General features: G+C 38.0%; 2 protein-coding genes across 3 annotated transcripts in view; both read right to left on the bottom strand.

The window, feature by feature from the left end:
* LOC131427427 (uncharacterized) overlaps positions 1-21205 on the bottom strand; it is a 215491-nt gene that overhangs the window by 146293 nt on the left and 47993 nt on the right. For both annotated transcript variants that reach the window (XM_058590598.1, XM_058590599.1), the window contains exons 2-3: positions 20918-20963; positions 1067-1108 (exon numbers count right to left, since the gene is read on the bottom strand). The gene's annotated coding sequence lies outside the window, so the exon portion shown is untranslated. The remainder of the gene's footprint in view (positions 1-1066; positions 1109-20917; positions 20964-21205) is intronic.
* On the bottom strand, positions 19198-20134 carry LOC131427432 (cuticle protein 19-like). Its single transcript, XM_058590612.1, has 2 exons — positions 19944-20134; positions 19198-19881 (listed from the first exon to the last, which is right to left on the bottom strand). The coding sequence occupies exons 1-2, from the start codon at positions 19950-19952 to the stop codon at positions 19546-19548; spliced, it is 345 nt and encodes a 114-aa protein (XP_058446595.1). The 5' UTR covers positions 19953-20134; the 3' UTR covers positions 19198-19545.

Below are 21205 nucleotides of genomic sequence, written 5' to 3'. Positions count from 1 at the left end.
TGAAGCACTATCAATGCAATGAATTATCAGCGAAGTCTGAAGGTCAAGTTCCACAACGGAATTAGTATCTTGACTTTTGTTTTGTATTTATAACCTTGCTATTGTTTATTTTATGTTTTTATGTCTGAGGAACAACGGCTCTTTTCTTGTTCGTCTTAAATAGCGCGACTTTCGACATTCATTTGACACAGAAGTCATTCGCCGAGGCCAAAAGGTATAATAAACTTTGTGTTCTGAAACTCTTTTTTTTATTAACCGCACTTTCATTTTCATGATTATGGTGGAATGCAATCTTTCAAACACAAAAATTATTTTTTATTTGAAAGTTATGCGCTGAGAAAAGTTTGATCAATATTCAACTACAAAATAAAACGATAAAAAATGGAATCATTAACATGAAACTATCCAAAAACTGTCTTCCACATTCATGACTCAAATCTGCTAAAACTTTTGCATCCATAGAACTGATCTGCTATAAAACTATTCTAAAGAAGTAAATGCTTAGAAGCAACTCAATGGAACAGCTCCGGTAATACATTCCGAAGCGGAATTCGCATTTCCGTTTCGGCAGACTCCGATACCGATGCTTAGTATACAAAACAATTGGATGGGTATACCCTACGTTAGACACTGATAATTTTTCTAAGGTGGAATTTGAACATACTACAACAACAGGCCTGAGACACTGGCGTCTCAAACTCTGAACTATCTAATTCGATTGGATTGTTTTCGCAGTAGTTTCAAAAGTACGCCCTAATCAAAAGGTTAAGTTTGTTAATTGGACAATAATTCAATTTGGAACGAACACAACAAATTTAAAGTCTATTCGCACTTTCCCGGGAAAACTATGAGGAAAAAAACGTCCCGGATAGTCCCGGATCGGCCGTCTCGACATAGTGCGAATAGACTTTTAAAGTTGATCGATACAGTCATTTTTGGGGTTTTGTAGATATCAATATTCTTAAAGCTTTCAGTTCTCTTTATACGTTCGCGAGCGCCAAAAACACGTCAATATTTGTTTGGTTAGTTCTTTAAAATGAAATTGAGGATTTCGAAACTAACTTACCTTGTCTATTTTTTGCTACTAGACTGAAGATGTATAACGTTCCTGCAAGAGAAAAAATATAATATTCGTTAAAAATAAAATAGTAAATAAGGATAAATTTCAATAGTAGAGAAGTAAGCAAAGTCCTGACATTACATTCCTTTTGTGGAAATTGGCCTTTCTGTTTCAACAGATTTCGCAGCCGATTCTTAGCGTACAGAGTCTATGCATGGCTAGTATAATACGATCCTATCCTATTGACACTAAGAATCCTTCCAGGTCGGGACTCGAACATACGACAACTGGCTTGTAAGACCAGCGCCCTATGTCCTGAGTCGCCAACCCGGGTGAATTAGTAGGAAAGATCAGTTAACTTATTGTAGAATGTCATGGATTGATCGTATGGAAACCTAATGTGCATGACTGTTTTATGCATATATTAAGCTCAGTTTACATACATTGGATCAATTATATTATATTTCTCTATAGAAAGGTGATGGAAAGATTGAATACAGTTGTCTTTAGCACGGTTCCTTTTTGGCAACATAGTTGTTCGACAACGACGTGTTAAATCTTACATTGAATATTCTGCATTGTCTTCGAATTCAAAGTGATAACCGACACATTTTTATTACTAAATCGATTGTAACTGTCTTCAACTACAACCACAGTGAAAAAGAAATTTTCATATCACTCAAATATATTCAAGAAAATATGTATATTCTTTTAAATTATTCTGTTTAGTTTTAATAAATATTATGTCGTATTTATTTTAACAAAGTATCAATTAACATTATTTCTAGTCTCAATTTTCGAGACAAAAATGAACATTGACGTAGAATTAAAAAGGTATCATCTCACCACTAGGTGGATAAATTTCATTCGTTTTCATTCAATTATCTACTCGGTTCAACTCTTGCATACAAACGGCCTCTGCATACAAACCTGTAACCGCCCCGTTTACCCGGTCTACTCGAAGTTAGGTTTCTTTGCTTTAGTTAGGTCCGAACGAGCGGTAGCGAGGTCGGACAGCACATGAACTAAAACGATGTGGCGTAGCCGCATTAGTGTTTTTTTTTTCATTTTCACTTAATAAACGGAAAATACCACCTACATTTGCCTGGTAGATACACCTATGCAATTTCTTTGATGTTTACTAGCTAATAGTCAACAAGTTTTCTTGGGAACTACTTTCTAAGGTTCATGAATCAATCTTTATTCAAGAGTACAACAATCAATCATTATTTAAGAAGTACAATGTTAAGTTAACAAAACGGGCGTTAACGTAACAATCTTTCGTTTGTCTTTAATTTAAATCAATTCTAATTGCGATTTCAAGACGATTTCAGGATTCGGCAAAATGACCCTTTCGGCGAAATGGCTTTCGGCGAAATGGCTTTCGGCGAAATGGCATTCGGCGAAGTGACCCATTCGGCGAAATGTCATTCGGCGAAATGTCATTCGGCGAAATAACCCTTTCGGCGAAATGACTTTCGGCGAAACGGCTTTCGACGAAATGACCCTGCTCCGATTAACAATTGTACATGAACATTTGACCATGAGAAATCTCTTTTAAAATTGCGTTTACTCACAGTCGATCGAAAACAACAACGTGTTGATGGTTAAGAGCAGTGTTTACAAGTAATAGATCAGAATTTTTGCGTCGATATGTGACAATGGATGAAACATGGATCCATCTCTTCACTTTGGAATCAAAACAATGATCATCTGAGTGAAGTGCAGCCGGTGAGCCACGTGCGAAGCGCTCAAAGGCACAACAGCCTACTGGGAAGGTTATGGTTTCAGTATTTTGGGATGCACATGAAACAATCTTCATCGACTATCTTGAGAATGGAAAAACAATCAATAGCGAATAGTACATAGCGTTGTTGGAACGATCTTATACGCTGAAGAAAAAAATGCTAATTGATCAAAGCAATGCTTCGATTCACAAGTGGGGTGGTTAAATCGAACGAATTGCTCTTCGAACTACTCCCTCATCCACCGTACTGTCCAGCTCTGGTCCCCAGTGGCTACTGGCTATTCGTAGATCTAACACAAATATTTGCCGGTAAAAAAATCATCTTAAATGAAGAAGCATTTGATGAATATGAAGTCTATTTTGAGGCCACGGTCAAATACTTCTACAAGCATTAGTGGCGATTTAATTAATTCTGACTGGGTTTGTATGACATATATTTGAATAAATTTGCGATTTACCATAAGAACGTTATTCGTAATATACTGAATTGAATCATATGTAGATTTGTGTCACCTGCAAATTTCATATAATTCTGCTATATATTCTAATATTAACTATATTAATAATAATAAAATATTATACACCTTTGTATTACTTACACTGAAAACTAGGTACGTTGTGGGACAGTATTCAATGCACAGTAATACTATTCTTATCGTGGTCTTTGTAGGCTCATTCGCCTAGGTCGCATCGCAGCTCTCATACCGTCTTCAGTCCATTGCCGGATACCGATGGTGTTGGGTCCATGTGTGCAATCGACGTTAAACACGTTAGAAGCTCGTTTTCGATTATGGTTTTGGGTGCGAAGCCAATATTTCAAAATGCAATGGGATTGGGTGCTAGCTCTTTTATTTTTTTACCTTTGGTATTGGTATATTAAGCTTGTTCGAATCTAAAATTGATTTAGGTAACTTTAAAATCATATATAAAGACTTACTGGTAGAAGATAGTCTTCAAAAACTTTAAGTATACTCATTTTTGGAAATCAATTATTATCAACGAATCGAGTTGTCAATTTTCTCATTTACGAGCTATCCAATCATTTATAATAGAATGATTTTTTTAATTTAATGTAAAAACTTGTATTCATATGTTAAAAATAGTCCAAATTGTTTCATTTTTAATGTGATTGTGCATTCAAAATTGGTTATCAAAAGATAACGTTTTATAAAAAACAAAAAAAAATTTCTTGATCAATATTATGCGAACACATGAACAAACATCGACTGTTAAAATAAACAAATGTCTGTATCGTACTGAAATTGAACATGCCCGCCTAAATTGTCCCGGGTTGACGATTCAATGCATAGGGCGGTGGTGTAACAAGCCAGTTGTCTTATGTTCGAACCCCGATCTGGAAAAATTCCTAGTGTCGATTGCATCGGTAGTACTAGTTATGCGATGATTCTGTACGCTAAGAATGCGAAGCCTGTTGAAAAAGAATGGTTCAAATTCCATGAAAGGAATGTAATGCCAAGACTTTTCTTTGCCTAAATACGATTGGAATTCAGGTTACCATAATCTTTTTTTTTGCGATTGCAGAGTGTTGTATTGTCCAAAGAAGTTACTTTTCTCCCTTCTGGCACAATATTTGGAACGATGCAACAATGCGTCGAAGTGTCTGAAATAGCACTTCTTCTTTATTTTGTTTATTACATATTTTTATTCGATACGATTGTTTCCTTTGTCGCTTACCTTATCATTATTCCCACTTCGAATATGGATCCCGATTCTATTGTACACATTAAAAAAATTGAATTTTTCAGGTGACTTAATCCTTCATACGATGTGATTCAAGAAGACCTAATTTGTCAAATGACGGAAAATTTCAATGAATTTCATGTCATAGAATTTTAGGCACTATATTAAATGTTCTTTCGTGTATCTTGGATAAACTGTGACGCTCTATTTATGTGCACCTAATAAGATGTAAAATCACAGGGTTTCTTCGAAGCTACCAAGAATCCTAAATGCCACTAACGGAACTTCTAACATGCTAACATGCTTCAACTCGAGTATCTTAAATATCATTGATAGCCTTTCGTTAACGAATTAGGCCAGTAAACAGCGGGTGTCGAAACAGTTTACCGGCAGCCATTCTCCTTATTAACCAAAGAAGAAAAAGCCGCCGTCCCTTCCGACGGTGGCGTAAAGCTCCACGAGCCGCTAGGACACGGTAACGCTAAGTTGTTTAGAGCCCCAGTGGTCGTAAAATTTACGTGCTTGCTAAGGTCTGGACAGGATTGCTTCGAGTGTGTACATTTTGCCATTGTAGCAAGACACAAAAACACGGCTACCGCTGATTAATATCTTAATTATAACACCAAGGTGAACCAAAAGAGTACTCGGTCGGATACAGTTTATGTATGTATTTATTTTTCTTCTTTCGACTCAATGACGCAAAACTAAATCAATTCCATCGAACGCGTTCCACTCATTCACCGATTCACTGCGCGGGCAGTTCAGCTGCATTGGATAGACCTGTTCACAAGTTGGTTCACTACACTATACCTACTTCTTAATTTTGATTGTGTGTGTTGGGTTGTTGTTTCAGTACACAACGATTGGCGGGTTGAGAAACCCCCGGCATAGTGCGGCATTCGCACATGAACAGTTCTATCCGGTGTGAAATCGGATTTGTTTTAATTTTTTTTGTTTCGTTTTGAAATGTAGTTTTCAGAAGTGGGCTAATAAATGTTCCTCATCAATTGATGTGGACCAATGTTTCATAGCCAATACTAATTGACAAATGGAGGATCAGGTTACAAAATGTCGAAGTGGTAGTCAATTATTAGCTAATTACCCTTCTATTTAAAAGGCTTTGCTAATAAATTATCATTGTAGAAGATAACGTGTTTGGAAATCTTTCGATCGCTCTAGTGGACAATTTCAGTAGGACTTACGACCTTGATCTTTGAATTCAACTTCCTGCGATCATCAACAGACTAACTAACTAGTGAAATATTTCATCCGACTGTCATAGAGCGTAGATTATCACACTGGTTCGGTTACTATTAATTGTTATTACGAAAACAGAGCCGGAGAACTATGGTTTCAACCATTTCGAGCAATTTCTGCAACTGCATATGTCTATTCGGGCTCATAGCTACCATAAAATCACCGTTTTGGTTACTGGTTCAGGTTACAGAGTGTGTGGGTGTACCAAACAAGCTTCTCGTGCCATGTTCCAACGCCCCCAACCATCACATCATGTCTATTAGGGACACCATAGTTTACAACCCGTGCCGATGAAATTTAGCTGAGCCTGAAGTAATTACTTTTTTGTTCCAATCAATCTTTCTCGGAATATTTCTGTTATTTTATGAAGTCAGTTCACTCATTGCTCCCTAACTTAGCTTGCACCATAAACGGTAGCTGACTGGAACTAAGACCGACGTTGCTGAAGATCGCATTAATCTAAGCTAACTTTTGCTTGCCGTTTGTAGGTTCATAGAATGTAAATTACGATCAGAGGTGCAATGCTAGCCCAAAAAGAGTTTGCGCTTATTGAACTTTTGTAACTGTTCTAGCGCGATCAAATGTGACGAAGTGTCTTGTCAAATGTTTTGTGGAGGTGAGAGAGCTGCTGAAATTGTTGACTAAGAACTGCTCAATAAAGTTTTTTTTTATTTTAATTTGAATCGCTTTGTTTGTTGGTTCAGTTTTAATTGCTGCAATAGGAAACTGCAGTCCTGAGCGATACTGTTTTTGCGGACTAATGTCTTTTTATTAACTTTCAAATTTAAGTTGGTTCAGTAAAGCTGTTCAATTCTAAAAATGTGTGGAAAAGTAGCTAGCTGAGTGGATCAATTTGAATTTGAAGGACATTTTGCATTAGCATTTATCATGTCTAAAAGGCATTCATTAGTATTCTTCATGCCCAAAAAGAACAATTTGCATCATAAGTTCACAATTTTGACTCCAGCCTTACTGTTGAGAAGAATCCAAGCAAATATTTCGTAAAAATTCCAAGAAAAATTCCAATAAAAATATATCTTAGAAACAGTTAGTCCAATTGATTTGGTATCTTTTTGTTATAAAATTATTTTTTATATGACCAATGTTGTCCTCCATGAAGTATTGATAGAATGAGGAAAACTCATTTGAAAATCAGTCATCTTCAACTGCGCTTAAAAGCCCATCGTCTTTTCTAATTTTTTCACAAGCATACCTGCTTACATAACGTACATACACAACTTTAAATATAAGTAATTAAATGACATATAAGTGTTTCAAAAATCGTTTAGTATGAAAAACTCATTACCTATTCAAGTCTCTTAAGTCTATTTTTGAAGGCAGCATTAGATGCAGAGAAATCAAAACGGTCGTACAAATTGTTAAATACATTACATATCGCCCTAATCGGTTCATTCTAACCATATCCTGTACACGGAAAACCGAGTCTCGAGAAATTCCACGATCTAAGGCTTCTAAGTGGGATATCAACACATAGTTGAGAGAGAATCTCTGGAACAGAACTAAGTAAAATCATTTTGATTGACTCAACTAGATGAAAATTACGAGAAATAAAGATCACTCTCAGCTCCGCTTGCAAATTATGAGAACGAGATCCATGTCCAGTCAACTACATAAGCGGAACAGTAGTTTCAAAATTGTGTTCTTTGTGTTCTTTACCCTTTCAGTCATTTTCGGTTTTCAGTGAAAATTGAATACTGTGCAGTGTCGATATTCAAGAGAAGCTAAAGCTTGCTTCAAATAGAATTGGAACAAAGACAATTGCCTGTATTTCAGTTATTTATTATTGTATTCAAGATTTTTTTTTTTACAAATATTGCGTTTTCTTCATACTTTTAAGAAAAAATACGGATAAAATTATTCGTCACGGTTTCGAAGGATTTCTCGAATTTTCCTATAACACGGCTCATTAGGCGGCGCACACATTCTTCGTGCATCGTTTTAGCTATCTTATTCCACCAGGTCGTCATCTGATTGATGTCTTTGACAACCTTTCCCTTTGTCTTGAGTCTCCTCTTCATGAGTGCCCAGTATTTCGCAATAGGGCGAAACTGGGGGCAGTTGGATGGGTTAAGGTTTTTCGGAACAAACTGGACCACTTTCTCTGCATACCATTCTTAAACGGCTTTGCTGTAATGACAGCTTGCCAAATCTGGCCAAAACATTACAGGATGGTCGTGGGATCGAATGAACGGCAAAATTCGTTTTTGGAGACACTCTTTTTGGTATAGTTCCGATGTCATTGTCTTATTTGTAACAAAAACTTTCGTTTTTTTGCCGCAGCTGCAAATGCCCGGCCAAATCATAAATTTTCTTGCAAATTTGTCGGAAAAAACAAATTTAAATTTGGCTGGAACATCTCCCCGAGCCGTTGCCAAGTAAAATTTTTGACCTGGGATTTGACCGAAGTCAGCCTTGACACAGGTTTCATCGTCCATCAGAAGACACCCGTTGAACTTGGTCAGCACCTGGTCATATAGTTTCCGAGCACGAATTTTGACCACACTATTCTGTTTCATGGTCCGATTTGGCTGTTTGCTAGCTCGACACGACTTGATTCCTTCCCGGAGTCGAGTTCTCCTCTCGGTACTATGGGCAGCACCGAATTTTCTGACCAAATCACGGTCCGACACATTAGGATTCCTCTTAATCGTCTTCGAAATCTTACCACGCAATTTCCGGTCGTCAGTTCGACTCCGACGATCGGCTTGAGGCTTCCGAATCGTCGTCAATGTTTTCTTATACCGTTTGATAACGCGCCATACGGTATTTCTGGGCAATTTCAGCTGTTTAGCTAGCCTAGATGCAGACCACAATGGATTTTCCAAATAACTGTGCACAATTTTTTTTCCTTCTTTCGGCTTCCATGTTGATTGTTTACAAAGTACAGTCGATTTTCGGAATGTCAAAAATCATACGCGAAGCTGACAAAATTCCCGACACGTGGGCGCCAAGAGCTTCCAAATCCGTCCACCAGGAGCGCCGCAATATGAGCAAAAGTTTGTTCCAATTCTAAATGAAGCAAGCTTTATGAGGATCGATAATCACAAAAAACGATTCACAATGAGTTTTACCTGTTAGTGCTTGAATCTGTAGTAGTTTTGGTTTCCAACGAAGTTCTGGAATGTAATTACTTGATTAACGATTAATCGTATTTTAGACACTTTGTATTGTCTAACGTCACAGATTCTCAATATATCGATGAAAGAATTCTACTGATTCTTCTTGAAGTCGTTAGTTTGGTTTCGTCTTGTCATAGAGGAACGAGTGACGTTGGCAATTATACTCTCTTTTGTTTCAATGAGAGACGAAAATGCTTCGTCTCTCTTCGTTTGCTTTGGATGCGGTTATTCACGAATGACACAGTAAAAAAACGAATATGAGGATTTGGATTCTTTTATTACAAATGCGTGACAATTCTGCTCTGGAGCATCAATTTGTCCAGTATCCGGCGAATGACCATAATTGGGTTGAAGCCTGGTCAAAATAAACAATATAAACAAAAAAGAAGTGTTATTAATGAGTCAGAAGTACGAACGATTTGCTCCCAAAATATGCCTCTGAATTTCTCTGCTGGTATCATCATCGGCGGTCACCAGTGAGCCCAAATACACGAACTCAACAATAACCTTTGGTCACAGTCTATCAAAATTCGTAGTGGGAGGCTTAGTGTCTCTAATTTAGGGCCTCTTCATCTCATGTATTTTGTTTTCGATGAATTTAACAGATCGACTGAAAAGTTCGTATCGTTTCTATGAGAGGGCGCCACTAGAATTAAATCCATACCATTTTCAGTTAGTACCAACCTTCAAAAGATACGTGTATAAATTTGACAGCTGTCTGAGTATTAGTTTGTGAGATATTGCATTTTGAGTGAAGCTACTTTTGTTATTGTGAAAAAAATGGAAAAAAAGGAATTTCGTGCGTTGATGAAACACTACTTTTTGATGATAAAAAGTGCCGCCAATACCAAAAAATGGCTTGATGAGTGTTATCCAGACTCTGCACCGGGCGAAGCAACAATTCGTAAGTGGTTTGCAAAATTTCGTACTGGTCATATGAGCACCGAAGACGATGAACGCAGTGGACGTCCAAAAGAGACTGTTACCAATGAAAACGTGAAAAAAATCCACAAAATGATTTTCAATGACCGTAAAGTGAAGTTGATCGAGATAGCTGACACCCTAAAGATATCAAAGGAACGTGTTGGACGAATATTTGGATATGAGAAAGCTTTGTGCAAAATGGGTGCCGCGTGAGCTCACAATCGATCAAAAACAACAACGAAAAACCATGCTGAAATTGAACGAATTGGGCTTCGAATTGCTCCCTCATCCACCGTATTCTCCAGATTTGGCCCCCAGTGACTTTTTCCTGTTCTCAGACCTCAAGAGAATGCTCACTGGTAAAAAATTTAGAAGCAATGAAGAGGTAATCGCTGAAACTGAGGCCTATTTTGAGGCAAAGGACAAATCGTACTACAAAAATGGTATCGAAAAGTTGGAAGATCGCTATAATCGCTGTATCGCCTCTGATGGCAATTATGTTGAATAATAAAAACGAATTTTGGCAAAATAATGTGTGTTTCTGTTAAACGATACGAACTTTTCAGCCGAACTGTTAGGCCTTATACAACTTCATAACTTATAAAGCTTCAAAAACTAAACTACTATTTTATGTATTATTATTATTGCTATTTATTTTACCCCGGTTTCACCCTCCATTTTATGTGGTTTTGACTCTGTTCTGCTTCGTAGGCCCTGCCTCTGGGTACGTGACTGGTTCTAATAAAGTTGGTTTTAATCATTTTTTGCCTTTTTCGGGGCCAACCATGTCCAGATTCCATCATTGTATGTATAGTGAATTTATGTTCGGACCGATAAACTTCTTCTCACCAAGTCGTCTCTTGACTGCGTTTTAGGACACAGGTAAACCTAGTTGATCTCTGATCTTTGTTACCGAAAAGAGCGGATCAGTGTAACATCAGTTACGGATCCGCCATTACTTGTTGCTTAATCCAATTTCACTGAACGTGAAACAGTGATATATCGGGTCCCTGTTGTTTTAATCAATTATTTTAGAATAGTATAAGCGGTAGTGCAAGTGTAATCATCGGACAAGCTAAATCAAATGCTCGCCGCTAGATGTTGCATGAATTGCTAGTAGTCTCATAGTTTTCTCCGCATTGCTAGTTTTCAACTCCTAGTTGGATTATTTTTTGTTATACTTGCAAAACGTTCATCAAAGATATTTTTTAAGGTTGACAGAAAAAATACAATTTTTGCGTACACCTTGAGTAGATAACCCGTGCTAAGCCACGTCAATTCCACTACGACTCGTTTTGTTACATTGTACGTAATGTAGCTCAATTTGCGGTAGTGGGCAGTGTAACGAAGCTCCAAAGCGGGAGGACTTTCACAGTTTATTTGTGCAGGTATTTGAAGCACATCACCATCCGCTCGAGATCAATAGGTTATTTTCTAAATTGATTCCTTCTTCGTTTCCCGCACTTCGATGAGCGGTGGCAGCTTGGCAGACTTGAACAAACGTCGCTAAGCACGGTTCACGAACTTGTCAGTGGGTACCTAGTCTATCCGGTAACAATGGGAACCAGCGCCAGCGAAAACGGGAGATGGCAACGAAAGCCTAATTGGGTGGCCCACTTCAACTGGACTGGATCGGACCTGGATGCTATTACTGGTGAAGTAAATTCGATTAGTGGGCAGCGGATTTTGGGATCCCCTTTTGTGACCAGTGGCAGTCTGGGCTTCGGTCAACAATTGTTGATGCTGCGGCGGCCCCTGAAAATGGGTCAGCACGGTTGCCTTTTCCTGTCAGCTATACGATAAAAGGGTAATGGGTTTCGTATGTATAATTGCAATGGTCTTCGCAATGCGGAAATGATCAGTCATTGATGGCAACATCATTGGTCTGTTGGTTAGTTTTAGTAGAGACCATTTCGGCGTGGTTAAACCATGCTGGAACGGGCTTTCCGATGACCGCGATCCGCTGAAGCCTAAACCCAGACACGGGTCGAGGTCAAATGATCCGTTGATGGCACAAAGCCTAGGAAAATAATACGTTTGCTAAGGTGGGTGGGCGCATCCTGATTCTTCGACTGTATGTAGGTCGTGGAGGATGAACAAATACGATCAGTAAGTGTTTTGATTTAATGGTATAGTGAAATGTTTAAACAGCAAGTGATTTCTAATTGCGGAAGTGGAGTGTTGGTTATTACCTCAATTTTTATTAATTTCATTTGACTGTCAAAGCGAGTTTTGGGTACAGCTAGAAAACAATCAATGCGCATGTCAATTTGTGAGACTGGATTGATTCTGTTTCTATTAAATAGCACGTGAGTAATAATCGACACATTAGGACAATGTAGAGACGCTAGAAACTGAACTACCGAACGACATAAAAAAGTTAACACAACGACCTGCAGTGTGACCGCTCTGATAATTGGTGTCAGCGTTGCAAAGAGAGCGCATATGATTGAAAATGCCTTTACGAGAACACCCAATACCTTCCTTTGATACTTGAATGTTATCCTCAATACCAGGCCAGTGCGCAGGGGGGGGATTTGGGGGTTTCAAACCCCCCCACCCCCCATGGAAGATTTTTCAACAGTAAGTACCATGAACAATAGAGTACTTTTGATATAAAACTGCAAAAAACTTGACTTTTCTTTCAAATTTATGCACCTTCCCCACCTTTTGAACCCCCTCTTTCCCTTGAATCCTAACCTCCCTTGAAACTCCCCCCACCCTCCCATTTTGACCCCTCCATTGAACTCTCGCTTGAACCCTCCCTTGAACCCTTCCCTTGAATGATTCCTGCGCACGGGCCTGCTCAATACCTATCTCAACTTTTTATGAAACTGATTCTGTTTAAATTTGTATGCTATTGTGCTGAGTATTATTAGTTATTAGGATCCAAAGGCAGGTAAAACCGTATATTTAATCGAATGCATGATACTTGGAATCAAGAATGGCTTTTATCGTATCAAAGAACACTTACTAGCAACTCTTCACACGATTCAATCAGTGCCATCAAAGAGAGACGAATATCATCGCAGCAACAAAAAAAAACCGGCATGTTTAATTTAACATAGAATAGACACCAGTGCGAGAGCGAATTTCTTTCGATGACCTGTCTGAGAATCAAAGGTTAGTTCACTGCTGTGGGGATTCTCTCTGAAGCGCAAGCAAAAAACGGTCGCTTATTCTCGTTTCGCGATCCGATTCTGTATGGGCTGGATAATTGTGGATAATTGTGTGCATATAACCTTTGCATAAGTTGTGTCTATGAAAATGTATGTGAATGCTCCACACAAGGGTTTTGAAATATTGCAACCTGGTATGAGAATCATCAAGTCAAATCATCGATTCGATTTTCTGCGATAATTGTTAACTTGCGATTCTCTCTTGATAAATTCCACACAGCACCAATCATTATCAGATTGTAATTTTTAAGGGCCGTGAAATACTCAGAGTATGAAGTGGAGCGAAGAAACGTAGAAAAATTCTCTCGCGGTTCATACATTGAGAGACTCGAGTTCTTGAAGCATCTTCTACCGGATTGAAAATGTTGTATACAATATAGATAGCAATATAGCAACTTCTGTCAAATTTTCGGCAATCAAAAACACTGCTTGGAATTAGTACAACATCTTCAACCTATAGAATAACGATTCAATTACACTTCACGGAACGACCGAAATTAGCTCTGCGCCTAATTCGTATTACTGTTTTTGAATTAGTTGATTTTAACAACAAAATTTCCAAAATAACTATAAAATTAGTTAAAATTTAGAATTTACTGTGCTGAAAAAAACTCTTATTTTTAGAGAAAGTGTTCAGTTGGCGAATATTATGGACACAAACCAGCAATATTTCAATCCAGCACGAAATTCTCATTGACAACTAATTTCGTTATTAAAATCAGAAACTTTGATTCTATTTATCTATCACCGTCATTACTGAAGGACAGCAGTGTCAAAGCAAAACAATCCATTAAAAAGCTAAAAAGGACAGTCTTGTTGAAACTGCTCGCAAATTGTTTAGATGTTTTTCGCATGTGTTACGATATATCCCTATATAAATTTCTAAACCGATATGTAAAAATGACGTAAACTGTTAGTGGAAAGTGTATTTATTCAGAATTTGTGCGCAGTTGAAGCGATTGTGGGTAATAATGTTTTTACGGGAAACAGTGAAGTGAGTTTCGAATGTTGCACTCTAATTGTATACGTCAAATGATGTTTTTTTTGTATCTTCTCATTCCGGGCTACGCCGTCCGGTGTACTACTTGTATTCGGTTTTTGTTTTCCGAGTGCTCAAAGTTTTCAGTGAGAGAGTCGATTTCGCGAAGTCGAATGAAGAAAACAGCGATTTAGAAGTAAAATTTTTCAAAAAGAAGTTTATGTTTCGCTTATGTCTTTTTCTCCAATACAACATCGTATTTATACCTGCAAATATAGAAAAGATAACCGCGACTGAAATTTTTTTCGGTAGTAGTGTGCCATCTAGTGGCTAGTAGTCATTACGGTGTTAACGAGCGCCATATAGCTGCTAATTGCAGAAACCAATTCAACCATTTATGTTGGCTGAAAACAACGTTTTATTTCTCTAATTCAACTAAAAAATTAGTTGAATGGATATGAAGCGTGCCTTAGCTAAGAAATGACAGCTCGTTTAATTGGTGAATTCAACTAAAAAAATAGCCATTTCAACAAATATTTTATTATTATTAAGAGAATTAGAATTAAAAAATCTAAATTAGCAAAAATAAGATTTTTTTAGTTGTCTCAAAAAATAACTAACTAAAATCAGAAAATCAACTAATTTTTTCGCCAAAATGCTAATTTCGGTCTTTCCGTGTTGCTTCATCCACCCCTAGTATAATCATATCTAAGGTATGCGAAACGTTTCTAAGGTTTTCAAAAAATATCTATTTTCGTCAAGTTATATGAATTTTTTCATTTTTTCATGATCCCTCCTTGGGAATGACACTTGCTACGGTCCCTCATCTATAAAAATACGCTTATGATCATCTCTGAAGAGCTGGAAGTACATGTGCCAAGTTCGATAGCAATACATTCAGTACATTCGGAGTTATGCCGTTACAAACATTACACCCCCTTGTTTAAAGGCACTTGCTACAATCACCTCCCATATAATCATACCTAATAATGACCGGGGATAGCGTAGTATTTCTTCTTCTTGGAGTTATCATAGAATATCCATTTTTCATCCCCGTACCAATTCGATGTAAAAAACCTTTCTTTTGTTACATTTGAATCAGCTGCTCGCAAGTGAACATCGCATTTCAGTGTCTCTCGGTTTTAGTTCATGAGGCACTCAACTGCATTGCTTTTGAATTATTCCCATGGATTTTAATCGTACAGAAACTGCTTGTTGAGTCACTTCCAATGATTCTGCGAGCTCCTCTTGCATTTGACTCGGATCTTCATCGAATAATGCTTTCAACTGTTTGCCTTCATTTTTTTTTGCTTGTTCAGATCGAGGCCTGTCTTCAACGCAGAAATCTCTTTTCTTGAAACGTCATTTCATTTCCTACATGATTTATTAGTTGGAGCATTATAACCATAAACATCCACAACCATTTAATCATACTTAACACAGTTGAAAACAAGGCTGTATCAGTTGCTGGGAATGTTGAATGTTATCAAATAAACTAATGCCAATGTAGTTCACAATATTAAGCACATTAAGCTGACGAAGTTGGCAAATAAATATTTAACTTGACAGGTCATCTGTATCTGTGGTTTGAAGAGGAACATTAACATTGCGACCGAAACCATAAACGAGAAAATTTATTGTTAAGATTGCCGGAAAAACGGATGTTGTCTTTTATCAAGCAACGCAATTGTTTCGCTCTGGTTTGGTCGGATTTGGCGTATTGCTATTACGAAATGAAGGTCATACAGTGATATCCCGTATCATCTAAATGGTACCAAAGGACGTGACCCTCTCCCTCTCCCCATACATGGCGAGGAAAGTGGCAAAAGATGAACAATTCGCATTCGCTGAACAGGATGCTACTATGACTATATTTTGTGTTGTTTTTTTTTAATTGAACTAGATAAACCTATTCTTAATTCACCTAGTTGTGTAAAACAAACAAGACATCAATTTATTCGGATTGATTGAGGTAGTTCACTAAAGTATGCTTTTGCGTTTATGTCACATAATCGGCAACATTTCTCAAACTGAGCGCATTAGTAATAATACATTTGAGCGTGATTGTAGGTCTATCAGAAATAATAATACGGATAGAAAAATATACATATGTAAGGAAATAAAGCGGTAATGAGTTTTAAAGGTTTATGTCACTTATGCCATTATACAGGGTCCGGCACTCGAAGTGTAACAAATTTAAAAGGCCATAAATTCAGTTTGGAAAATTACTTTTACTTAATTCAAAGTACAAAATGTGTAAAAATAATACAAAATTCAGAATCAATTCACTTTTGCTCGATATGACCACCTTTTGCCTTGACTATGGCCTTGAGATGGTCAAAAAACGAATCGCAAGCTGTTCGAATGTGACTTGCAGGTGTATTTTGGCCCACTCGCGGACAATAACTTTTTTCAGCGCCTCGAGACTGGTGTATCTTTTAGTTCGGACTTTGCTCTCCAAAATGGCCCAAAGAGAATAATCCATTGGATTCGCATCTGGTGAATTCGAGAGCCATTGTGTGGACGTGATGAAGTTCGGAACGTTGTTTTTCAGCCATTCTTGGTTCACTCGAGCTTTGTGAGACGGTGCCGAGTCCTGCTGAAACGTCCATTGTCTGCCACCGAAATGTTTGTCTGCCAACGGCTTCAAAGCAACTTCCAGAATACTTTCCCGATAATATGTCGCATTTACCTTGACGCCAGGCTCGAAGGTCTGAAGTTGGTTACACTTCGAGTGCCGGACCCTGTATCACCATAACCGTGATAGCCAGTAGCTTTCAAACGAGCCTAAGTTTGTTGAAATTGGTTCAACCATTTTCCAGAAAATTGAGTGCAAAACCATTGGTTTAAAGGTGCACATCTATACATACACACATACATACACAGATATTTTCTGATCTCGTCAAACTTTTTCAAATGGTATACACCACTATGGATCTCCAAGGCTGCAAAAGTGGCATTCCTGATTGTACCTTTGCCTACTGAATGAGAGTAACTAAAAAAAAACATGCAACACTTTCCTTTGTAGGTATACAATGCCAATCACACAGGTGGATCGTGAAACTGTTGCAAATTGACAATTCGACCAGTAGAGAGCTGGCAGGGTATCAAAAGCGAGGAAAGGCAACCTTGTGAACTCAAGGAAAAAGAGAGATCAATTCATGCACAATCTGAACCTTTTGATTCGGAACGTGGCCCAAAATGTCAATTCGTTCACTCACTCGGTGTTTACCTTCACCCGCTATGACGAAACTACCCATGCAGCATCAATCATAGTTACCCCTTGAGTCAGCAGACAAAATTTAACAGCTCTATCAATCGAACTCTAATTGTGATGGAAAAAACAATGAAGCAACACCGTTCAGAAGTGTTACGCGATCGAAGAACGCCCCCCACCGCGTCGAAAACGGACATCGTGTGGCACTTTGTAGACGCCGGGTAAGCCCGTTCCGATATCTATAATATCTTGGCACTATTAGCCAACAATCAGAGCATCAACAGAAAATCCGGTTCTGGACGGTCGATGGCCTTCGGCGATAAGAAACTCCAAAAGAAGCTGAAGAGGAAGATCGAGGATAAAGTGGCAACATCGTCGCCACTTTTGACTTGAATCTACCAATTTTTGACTTGATCGTAAAACATGGGTAGCGAGCTTTGCCAAAAATGCCATGACAACACTTTGGGCAAACTTACATTTACCTGAATTTTTAGGTCATATTTCGTTACCTATAATTGAGGAGATACACTTTAGTTGATTTTGGGTAGGTTTTTACTCAAAATGAGGTAGCGGTTGATAAGAGCTGTTACCGTTTCGTAGTAACAAAAAAAAGTTATGCGTGGATTGTGTAGGAAAAAATGTGTTGTAGTGTTTAGCCAACGGTCGATTCAAACAGTGGAGTTTGAAAAATTAGGCTGCGTTGGAGTCACGATGGTGGGTTGCGATTGGAAGGCCCTCCCATGAACTGCAAAGTGGTGGAAGAACTGAGCAACCGGTTGGTTGAGAAAAAGGTATTGCAGGAGGAGTTGAAGCGGATCCATCGTAGAGCACGGACTTGGCTACAAGAGTCCTACCAAAAGTATTGGGAGTTTTTCCAAGTTTCTGCAGAGTTGACGGTGGAGTCGCCGGTCCCAACAGCATTATTTTTATATAAATTGGGGGCATGTGCGAGCATCCGTGACATCAAAAAGGTAAGGTTGGCAGGTACCGACCTGTGGCTGAAGTACAGCACGCGCTCTATCCCAGGACGTCTTATCGCATAGTTCCGGATTGACTCTAGATTGACCGCATCAGTCTCTGGAAGTACCGAAGAGCACTCGAAATTCGACTGATACCCGTGAAATAATCAGAACCTAGCAGCACCGGTCTCACCATCACCCTCCGTTAAGATACCCTGGTTGTCACCACGGGGGTTGGCTGATTCTTCACGGGGTTTTGGCTGATTCTTCTTAGGGATCTAGCAATTTCCCGAAGTCATAGTCTTATAGAGTGTATGGAAGTTCGCATTGACGATGGATGAATGAATTAGTTACACGAAAATGTGTGCAACATTGATTGTCATATCATAGGCTTATTCTATTTTTTATCAATCCAGGATCTTGAAGTTTTGTTTTTCACTTGGTAGATTGTAGTCGTTTGTGGACGTTTGATGTAGTTATACTACATCAATTATATTTGTATCGCACTCACGGGCAACAGAAATAGATGACAGAAGTCAGCGGCATACATCGAAATCGAATTCATTGTCATACTTCAACATCAAAGCTTCGTATATATATATATATATATATATATATATATATATATATATATATATATATATATATATATATATATATATATATATATATATATATATATATATATATATATATATATATATATATATATATATATATATATATATATATATATATATATATATATATATATATATATATATATATATATATATATATTGTTTTGTTTTTGTTTCAGTCTAAGCGCAACGTTTCAGATTTTGGACACGAAGAATTCTTTCACTATTTAGAGCGAAGTTCGATATTCGGGAGTCCAAGTGAAAATGTAGATTATGTAGAAGAAATAAATCTTCTACGGGTGTACAAATTTTAAACATCCGTAGCATTGTTAAATAGATATGTATTCTAATGAGCTTACAATATTACATAATATTGCTTTACATTACATAATAATTGTCCAAAATCACCTTTAATCACAGTACAATCACTGAGAAAGCATTTGCTATCTATAGTTTGTATCCAAACAGTAACTCTTTCACAAGATCGCCTTAACTCTCAAGAACAACCCATTGTATTCGTTCTACAATCTAGAAATTACCCCATTTTCGTAATAGTCGAAACTAACAATCCGAAACAGATTTGCATCTCAACAATAATTTCATCAGTTCTCTATAGCAGTGCATATTTCACACTTCCTGCAGGTTACATACGTATGGTCATTAGACCTAGATTAAATTACATTTCTAAAATGTTTCCAGCCGATTCGAGTGATCGAAGAACTTTTATTAACAATTTCCCCCTCGCTCAAACACTTCTGCATCCTAATGATGCTGTTCAATATTGGAATAACTTTCACCGTGTGGGTGCTGTGCATGTCCTACTCGCTGTACGTGAGCCTGGAACCCATTGTGATCGTCGGAGTTGTACGTTACCACTCGATGCGTGCCGTCAGCATCGGCCAAAGAGTACGAACCAACGACAACATCACCGTCCCGATGTTCCCATTGACTCTTGTGATCGCCAGTGTGGGGATCTTCAACTCCGTATTCGTATTTATACTTCGGATAAGCGTCATGTTCTACTAGTTCATGTTGTCCCTCTTCCACGTAGTACTCGCCCGATACAACGATGAGCAAACAGGCAACCAGGGTACAGATCTGGAACACGGCGGTAGGATTAAAATAAGGCTTCGATGAAATGTACCACATTTGGAGCTCACCTTGAACATTTTGTGTTTGAAATCTTTCAAAATTTTCTAATATTACTCGCCTGAACTGCTAGAACTCTGTGATTCAACTGATGGCATTAGTGGTGCATCGTACAATATTTATACCGATCAGAGCACGAGGTCCCCGGTTGGTGCTGCATACGGGCGAACGCGCAGATTCCAAAGAACGCGCAATCGTTATTCCGAAAAAATGCACAATTTACCAATTTCGACGGGCCATCTATCGGTCGGTCAATGCTGCTACCGCTGCTGCTGCTGCTATATTCATCTATCTATACATGGGTGCCCAGATAATAGCTCGACCTTGCAAAACATTATACGAGGGGCAAAATTAATGCTCTCAAGAATTGCCGGCTACCACACATATGGGTATGCTATTTGACTTTCAAAGCAGTCAGTAATTTTTCCTCCATCTAAATTCTTCGTTCCGAAGCCGCGGATTGATTATTTTGTTTCATGTTGAAAGAACTTTTCTTTAGTAATAACTGACACGTTGCCACATTGGTAATGTAGGGATATGCTCACTGTTGGAGTAAGCTGAAAAATTTACTGTTATAGTGGAATGAAAATTATACTCAATTTCAATGCAGTTCCAGAGCCAGAACAGTTCATTACAATATGCATTTTTTCTTTGATTGAATTGAGCTATGGTTATTCGATCAATTATTTTCAAGTAAACTACTTTATTAAGGTGGTATTTTATTACGGATCATGACAGGCTGTTTGGGTTTGGAGTCGGTTATCATAGTACAGTGAAATTGCATGACGAGAGGGTACTATATTTAACACAAAAGGCTATGCAATTACTAGGAAAATCATTCTCACAACTCAGATCCAGAAGGCATCTGTGTTTACAGGAACAAAAACCCTACAAATTTTTTCGAGTTTTTCGCTTTCTCTGGCCGGGAAATGCGTATCTTGATAGTTGAATGTAAAAACGAGAAATAAGATATCTTTTGACTTACATGAGTAATTTGCACGTCCTTATGCTGTAGTCGTTTGAAGTTCGTGCTGAAAAAAGAGAGAATTTAATTTGTAATGCAACGTCTGGTTATTTGTTTTTTTTTAATCACTTTATGGGCTACTCTGGCCGAGTGTGGAGATTACAAGGCTACGCCAAGGGGAGAGTCGCTTAACACAAACTATATTGTGCTTCTAAAAAAACACGTGATATACTGTGAATCTAAGTGTGCTACGCTGTGCTCCATGAAACAGCTACTTGTCAAAACTGAGCCCTTTATGTGCCGCAACTG

Source organism: Malaya genurostris, chromosome 2 (assembly GCF_030247185.1).
Source record: "Malaya genurostris strain Urasoe2022 chromosome 2, Malgen_1.1, whole genome shotgun sequence".
Taxonomy (NCBI): domain Eukaryota; kingdom Metazoa; phylum Arthropoda; class Insecta; order Diptera; family Culicidae; genus Malaya; species Malaya genurostris.
This window is presented reverse-complemented; position numbering and strand designations above follow the sequence as displayed.